This window comes from Lolium rigidum, chromosome 1, assembly GCF_022539505.1.
Source record: "Lolium rigidum isolate FL_2022 chromosome 1, APGP_CSIRO_Lrig_0.1, whole genome shotgun sequence".
NCBI classification, from domain to species: Eukaryota; Viridiplantae; Streptophyta; class Magnoliopsida; order Poales; family Poaceae; genus Lolium; species Lolium rigidum.
Window position 1 is genome coordinate 263077248 of NC_061508.1, and position 8626 is coordinate 263085873.

An 8626-nucleotide genomic window follows, 5' to 3' on the forward strand; every position below is an offset into this window, starting at 1 on the left:
CGATTCACCTCCTCCACTCATTCAGTCATTCCCCAACGCCTTCTTCTTCCTTATCCTTTCCCAAACTCCTCCAGCCTTCACCTCCACGAGCGCACCGCCCCGCCGCCGGCCACCATTTCCGCGAGCGTGCCGCCCCCAATCCGTCCTTCTTCCTCCTCCTCAGTGTGTTGCTGCGACTCTCGCCGCCAGCCATTACTGCAAGTCCCGCCGCCACTGCAAGTTGCGCCATGGACGCCGGAGGAGTGGGGCCGCGCAGCCGCTGATGGATTCGGGCGGCGAAGGAGCTGCCATGCGCGATGCTGCGAGCGCCGGCGTTGGAGCTGCGAGCGGCGGCGGCGCCTGCTACAAAGGGCGTCGGCGTCTGCTACATGTGGAGGCAGCGGTTGCTACACAGGGCACCGGCGTTCGCTACAACAGGCGTCGCCGGTTGCTACACAGGGCGCCGGCGCTCGCTACAACAGGCGGCGGCGGTTGCTACACAGGGCGCCGGCTTCCGCTACAACAGGCGGAGGCGGCTGCTACAGAGGGCGCCGGCGTCCGCTACAATAGGAGGTGGCGGCTGCTACAGAGGGCGGCCACGGCTGCTACAAGGTTGCTACCAGCGGCGCTGGCAGTTGCTACAAACGCCTTCGACGGTTGCTACACAGGGTGCCGCCGTGCTGCAAGAACGCCGGCGAGACCGGCGGCCAAGCTACAAGTATATGACGCCGGTGCTGGCGTGCTGCATGCGAGGGACCTCGGTGCTGCTTGCGGTGGTGCTGCGGACGGTGCTGCCGGAGCGGGCAACGGTTCTACCGGCGTAGGCGGCGGTACTGCAAGCAGGACTCGACGTCGCCGGCGTGCTGCGTTCGTGCGGGCGCATCCGGCGAGGGCGTGTCCGGGGACGAGCAGGGGCGGGCCCACTTCAATTCAAGGGTATTCAGTTGAATACCCAAATATTTTAAAGAAATACTGGTATACGAACGTTCTATGGAATATATATAATAGAAGTAAACCGTCCTATGTTAACACTAAAGGACTGAGTAGCTCAGTGGTTCGGAAGTGATTGCTAAGTCTTTGGTGCAGGGTTCAAATCCCATGTTTTCCATTTTTCCTTGTTTTTAAAATAATTCTTTTGTATATGCTTTTGTTATAAAAGTCTCATATAGTGTTATTTCTACTCATGTATTCATGTTAAATCAGTTATAAATTTGTACGGGCTACATATTCGATACTCTAGAATTGTATGTACTTTTGTTACTTTTCCTGATCCAAAATAAGTGTCTCAAGTTTATCTAGATTCAGATCTATCTAAACACGTTTTAGTGTATTGATACATTTAAAATTAGACAAACTTAAGACACTTATTTTGTATTGGAGAGAGTATAAATAGATCTTATGTTGGTAAACTCGTACTTTCTCAAGCCCAACTATCCTTCATTTTGAGGGTTTCTCAAGTACATATGAGATACTTATATTTATTGGTTCATACTCAAAATTTTTATAAACTTTATTATATATCATAAAATATTTTTATAATTTTGAATACCCATGCTCAAAATCCTAGGCCCGCCCCTGGGGACGAGAGGAATTTTTCTACTACCATGGATGGTTTTTCTTTTGTTTTCGTGCGTGGGCGTAGACACGGATCTGAGGATCGTTATCGTTCTCATCGAACGGCTGGCGACCCGGGGATCGGGGATTTGATCCCCCGGGGGACGCTCAGCACTGTCCCATATTTTAACCAAGTGTCATAAAGGGGTACCGACCATGCAGCTGAAGTTTCTGTCCAGTCGACCGATCATCAGCTGACTGTTGACTCGCACGCAGAGGCTGATGAGGAGCCGAAGGAAGCCACTGTACGAGACCCTGCTCAAGGTGAAGGAGGAGCTGATGCTGCTGGGGTTCATCTCCCTGCTGCTCAACGTGCTGCAGGGCCCCATGGGGAGGTGGTGCGTGAACCCAGACATCATGCGCCACCTGCTGCCCTGCAAACCGCCGCCGCGCGCATCGCGCGACACCGAGCACCTCGGCGACGCCGTGTTCGCCGGCGCGATGGGCGGGGCGAGGAGGCTCCTGTCTGGAGGAGACGACTCTGAAGACTACTGCATGGAAAAGGTATTATCAGTACAGCTTAACTGGCACCGAACGTGCTTGACTTCGTCTTTGCTGCAACCTTTTCTTTTCTTCTCTATATTTCAATTTCCATCTTTTGATCCTTTCAACCGTACGTATTCTCATTTGGCAATCATCAGGGCAAAGTCTCATTGCTTTCAGCTGAAGCTATTCACGACCTCTTCAGATAACACTGAAGCTCTACTTGCGAATAACTTGCCAATTTGATTTAAATAATGAATCATGTTTTTAACATGGATAAACAGTGAGAAGTTTCTTACTATATCTCTACTATCTGGCCCAACAAGGCTACATTCTTTCTGCAACTCAAAATTATGAATAGTATGTTCTCTAAAATCTATAATAATGAATACTCCGGATTCTACAAAACCATTGTACTTCTTTTATTTCAGAAATTATGATGGTTGTTATTTTGGAGAAATATGCTGATGATTGCAACTTTGAAGAAAAATGCTGAAGATTGTTGTCATCACAATTCTGACCTAATGATATAAATTTCATGAACAGGAACTTCCAAGACATGTATGATGCAGAGAAATTCAAGAGGAGCTTGGATGGTGTTGTCAAAGTAGTAGATAAACTTCCTAATGAATGGAGTTCTAAGAAGCCAGCAGTTATTAGAGTACCAAACCGGGTGACAGAACACTTCATCCTGGAAACCATTCAGCCCATCTTCCAAACAAATAGCTACCTACGACTTGCAATTATTTTCTCTTCAGTAAGCTTGAAACCAAAAGGGACGAATAATAAGGACTTGGATTCAACGGCTTGCCATGCCATGTTCAGTGGCCTCAAACTGAAGCCGGAATATTCGGAAGTGGCTGAACAAATGTTGGGCAGGCTTAAAGAACTAAGCAAGAAATCAGATGAGAAGGTGTTAGCAGTCGATCTGCGAACTGACTTGCTAGAGAAGAAGGTCTGTAAAACAAGCGGGGGTGCGAGAAGGAAAGGCTGTTATAATCCTCATGAGGTTTTGAATTTCCTGAAGAAAGTCTTCAGAGTCGGTAGCACCATTCAAGCGCCGATAAATCCCTGTTTTGCAAAACCATTGTATCACCATGAGGATTATAACAGGTTTTAAATCCCTGTTATAATCCTCTCAAGGAAGCCATTGTAAAAATTCTAATTGCCCCCATAAATCCCTGTTTTGCACCAGTAGTCCCAGCCACAAATTCGGTAGTTCCATCTGGATTATTGCTATGCCCAGTAAAATATCTACAGTTTAGATGGAAGGTGTTCATAAGAAGCATATTTACATAATGTAGCAAAATACTTAAAGTGCATCATAGAAATGAATGACTGTATTGGAGATCCACCTTAACCAAAGCACGACAAGGACAGCACCAGCAACTGACAAACCCACGACACCAATTAAAGTAGCAACACCATTCAAGCGCACCTACTCCACGGTTGGCACAAGTGGTAGCACAGCCGTAGAACAAAAAAGTCAATATAAATTCACACTATTCTCTATGCGATCCATAACATGAGAAAAATGAATTCTCTTGTAAAAACGAAATAAGAAATAAACCTGTAATGGGGTTTCTTCACCAATATCTTCTGAAAGGTTTGCCATCAACATACCCCATTCAGTATTGGTACCCACACCTGTTACCTATGCATTTATCATAAATAATTCGTTAGTAGTCAGTATAAAGTGCTGGAGTGAATGAGATGCTACCAAATAATAGACAATATACCAGTAGCTACTCAATTATGCAATATAAAAGCAGCAAGCTGAGCTCTTCATAATTGGAATACCCAACCAAGTGATACTCACCAACATAGAACCGTAACCATCTGCAACCTTGCAACCAGACATCAACATAGGTGCCTTTTGGTCCTTATGAACCTGACAGTAAAATGACATAACTTTGAATATTTAAGAAGGAAGATTTCAGAAAACAACAACTATTTTCCCTTTTTTTTTATCAACACTTACAATTTTGGACTCTCCTGTCATACTTGATTCATCTATTGCAAGAGAATGACCAGATATCAGGACACCATCTGCAGGAACCTGAAGATCAATTAATGCATGTAATAGCATCAGTATGAGAAAAATAGCCCGAATGTACACAAAAGTGGAATATGTGATGCATTGCATTACTTGATCACCGATTTTGAGGGGAACAACATCGCCAACAACAAGGTCAAATATTGAAGCACCTATTCTTTTACCACCTCTGATAACCTAATGATAGGTCACAATAGATCATACACTGCCAATGAGTGCCAGTCCCTAGCAAAAATACTCAGGATACTCACCTCAACTTGTATGTTCTGTTTCTCCGCATTCAGATGTTGAAACTGAAGAGATTGTCTATAATCACTGGTTGCTAAAAGTGTTGTGAAGAAATAAATATTATGGTCATTTCCAGTACAGTAACACCTATGCAAATCACTGGAACCCCAAATATATGATCATGCATAAGTACAACTGCTGATATTCGAGAAAACATGTGTTTTCCTAATAACTTAAGGTTTTCTATGAACTCGTGAGTGCGTTACACTCATTATGTAGTCAAAGCAAGAAGTTACGAGTTTGACACCCAGCAGCTCATTTTACTTCATCCTTAAAAAATAAGGTGGCTGTGTGAAAATAATGGGATGCACTCACATCCCTGAAACCATTTGCACAGTTGCACCATGTGATCTGTCTACGTCTGCACCCTGACAGGACTATGACACATAATCTATACAGCATGGCAGCCTTCGACAAGCTGTTCACGTTGTGCGGGCGCGGGTTCCAAGGTCTTAACCAGGCCTTGCTGACCCTGCTGCCTAAGCGCCCGGATGCGGCTGTGCTCGGAGACTACCGCCCAATCAGCTTGATCCATATCTTTGCCAAGCTGGTTGCGAAGGCACTCGCCACTCGTCTGGCCCCTAGGATGGAGTCACTGGTGGATCGCAACCAATGCGCGTTCATTCGCAAGCGTTGTATCCACGACAACTTCATGTTGGTCCAGCAGACAGCTAGATTCTTACACCGGGAGAAGGAGCCGCGGGTGATGCTCAAGCTGGACATTGCCCGCGCCTTTGACTCCGTTTCTTGGGGTTTCCTCCTGGAGATCCTCCGCAAGTTAGGATTTGGGCCGAGGTTTCATGAACTGGTGTCCATCCTCCTATTCACTGCGAGTACTAGGGTGATGCTCAATGGCGAGCCAGGCCCCCCGATTTGGCATCGACGGGGCCTGAGACAGAGACCCCTGTCGCCAGCGCTGTTTGTTCTGATGATGAACACACTCAACAGGTTGTTGACTAAGGCGATCGAACTTGGGGTACTGCGGCGCTTAGCGCGGCGGGACTTAGCGACGTCGGTGTCGCTTTATGCGGATGATGTGGTGATTTTCTGCCACGCAGATGAGACGGAGCTCCGCGCGGTACGCGGGATCCTGGAGCTCTTTGGCCATGCATCAGGGCTGCGCACCAACTTCGCCAAGTGCTCGGTCTCTCCCATTGCCTGCTCGGAGGCTGAGGCCGCTGGCGCTGCTGAACTCATGGAGTGCCAGCTAGCGCCGTTTCCGGTGAGATACCTCGGCATCCCACTGTCTATAAGGAGGCTGACGGCTGCGGCTTTCCAGCCCCTCGTAGACCGGCTAGCCGACAAGCTACCTACCTGGCATGCATCAATGATGCCTCGGGCAGGATGCTTGGCGCTAATCCGCTCGGTTCTCGCAGCGATACCGTTGCACCAGCTGATGGTGCTGAGTCTTGATAAGAAAGCACTCAAGCAGGTCAACAAAATCTTGCGAGGATTCCTATGGGCTGGTAGGGTTGATGCCAATGGCGGACATTGTCACGTCAACTGGGCGAGGGTGTGTAGGCCGCTTCGGCTAGGGGGGCTGGGAATCCCAGATCTCGCACACACGGCCATCAGCCTCAGGGTGCGTTGGATCTGGAGGATGCACACCGACCCCCTCCGACCTTGGCGCGGGTTGGACATGCATTTCTCGAGGACGGAGCTGGATGTCTTTGCGGCCTCTACCTACATGGTAGTCGGTAACGGGGAATCCGCCCTATTCTGGGAGGACAGATGGCTGGACGGCAGGTCCATCAAAGAGATGGCGCCGGAGGTATACGCGTTGGTTCCAAAGTGCCGGCGGAAGGCGCGCACGGTCCATGAAGCGCTGGTTGATCGCACCTGGATCCCCGATATAGTAGGTGCACCAAGCGCTCTGGCACTGTGGCAGTATGTCCAGTTGTGGGGTAGACTCAGGGACATTCAACTATCTGGGGACCCGGACATGTTGGTTTGGCGGTGGACGACGGATGGACAGTACTCAGCTGGATCCTGCTATGATACCCTTTTCCAGGGGTCAATCATCTCAGGGTCTTGGAAGCTCAACTGGAAATCCTGGGCGCCACCTAGGGTGAAGTTCTTTATCTGGTTGGCCTGTCTTGACAGGTGCTGGACAGGTGAGAGGTTGGCACGGCGGGGGCTGCCGCATGCGCCGAGATGCCCGTTATGTGATCAATCTGCTGAAACCATGAGGCACCTCCTTACAGGATGTTCCTTCTCTAGGACGGTGTGGTTTGAGGTTCTATCGTGGATCCGATCCACCTCAGGCCCACCCACGGCTGAGGGTGACTTCGCGGAGTGGTGGTCGCTTGTGGTGCGGACTACCCCTCGCCAGCTGCGCAAAGGCACTTCGTCGGTTATCATGCTCACCGCATGGTGGATTTGGAAGCATCGGAACGCGGCGGTCTTCGACAATGCGCGGCCTTCAGTGACATCCTTGTTCAACGACATCGCTGCTGATGCACGGCTTTGGGCGGACGCGGGAGCCCGGGGTGTGCGCCAGTTACTCCCCTAGTCTAGGGTTTTTCCTTTTTCTTGGGTCGAGTTGTACGGCGTGGTGTGTCCGTCCTCGGACTTGTACATAAACTCTTCTTTATCTATCAATGCATCAAAACGCAAGGCTTTTGCATTTTCGCGAAAAAATCTATACAGCATAGGCCTGAATAATCCTAGATGCAAGGGATAGTGTTAAAATATGAGTATAATGTCACTCCCCTTAAATTATGAGTTTTGGATGAGCTGATTAGTGCATAAAATTGAATAGCAATAGAAGGAGAGCAGATTAACAAATGTAAGACTGTTACCTGTTACAAATATCACAAGAAAAACAGCAAAGAATATGCTTCCACCATCATACCATCCATCTTTTACACCCTAAGTAGATAATAAAATAAAGCCAAAATAGCAATATGTACTATTAGATTGAGCCATTCTTACAGTGAAAATACAAAAAAAAAATTGAATACATAAACAAAGGAGACGAGATAAATCAGAATGTCATAAAGTACCTCTGTTGCCATGCCCAGCGATAATGATATAGCAGCAGCTACCATTAGAATCACAAGAGTCAAATCCCGACAAGCTTCAAATACAAAGCGCTGCAAATAATAATTTGGTACATATTACATTTGGAGACATATGGAATTCTAAAATTCACATGGTGCACATGCATGCTATAAGTTCTACAAAGTATATTTGTTTTTGCAATCACTACATATATATTCAGTTTTAATAATGTATACTTGTCCCAGGAAAGATAGTTTTTACATCATGAAATACTTTTCATTTACCCCTACAGCCTTCAATAGAACAAGAACAACAAAAAATAAGACAAGGCACACTGGAAAACTGAGTTAGGAGACATAAGGAAAACTGTGTACCCATATGCCTTTTCTTTTCTTGCGTGGATAGGTGTTTGCTCCAAAAAGGTCTCTTCTCTTCAACAGATCCTCCTCGTTTGAGTTAATTCCTCTTTCTAAATTACTCTTTAATAAACCTGAAAGCCCACTAACCTGTGAAGGCACTCTATTAGAGACGTAAGAATAAATCGCCAAAATAAATAAAAAATAAGTCCCAATTCAAAGAGAAAATTTATATGAACCTACCCCTCCCACCTCCTGAAGCATAATTGCATCATGATCTCTGTTCAAAATTATAAGCTTTTCCAGATCAATTGGAAATCTCTGAGAGAGTGACCCAACCTCTGTACCATTATAGGATTATGTTTGATCAACAGAACTAAATCAATGTCATATTTTTGTAATGTAAAACTAAAGGTGTTCTAACGAGAACTGAGTTCCAGCTCAGTGGCAAGGAAAGCGAGTGCGCAGCCAGCCCACCCGGGTTCGAATCCCCATCTCGCGGTAATTTCGCAGGGAGGGGCGAACTTTAAACCGGGTTATCATCGTAGCATCCATCCGCTGGGAGAGTCTCATCCTACCTACAACGTATAGCCAAGGGAGGGATCATTCCCCCGTTGGTCAACGTTTAAAGATGTGTTTAAAGATGTGTTCTAACAGGAATCTTTCTACAATGCGATCCTTCTTTCTGATTTACCAGTTGATAGCAATAAGAAGATTTGAAAGATGAAGATACCATTAAAAATTAAAATATTTGGATGGTATCTTCGTCGTGGGGTTATTCTCACCAAAGACAATCTTGTTAAGCGGAATTGGCATGGAAGTACAAGGTGTGTTTTTTGTCATCAGG

General features: G+C 46.7%; 1 protein-coding gene across 1 annotated transcript; it reads right to left on the reverse strand.

The window, feature by feature from the left end:
• Window positions 1-3203: 3203 nt before the first annotated feature.
• Window positions 3204-7891, reverse strand: LOC124658272 (calcium-transporting ATPase 5, plasma membrane-type-like). The gene is made up of 10 exons (XM_047196652.1): window positions 7798-7891; window positions 7426-7515; window positions 7222-7291; window positions 4384-4454; window positions 4226-4309; window positions 4058-4135; window positions 3896-3967; window positions 3647-3730; window positions 3432-3514; window positions 3204-3330 (listed from the first exon to the last, which is right to left on the reverse strand). The coding sequence occupies exons 2-10, from the start codon at window positions 7468-7470 to the stop codon at window positions 3204-3206; spliced, it is 714 nt and encodes a 237-aa protein (XP_047052608.1). The 5' UTR covers window positions 7471-7515; window positions 7798-7891.
• Window positions 7892-8626: the final 735 nt, after the last annotated feature.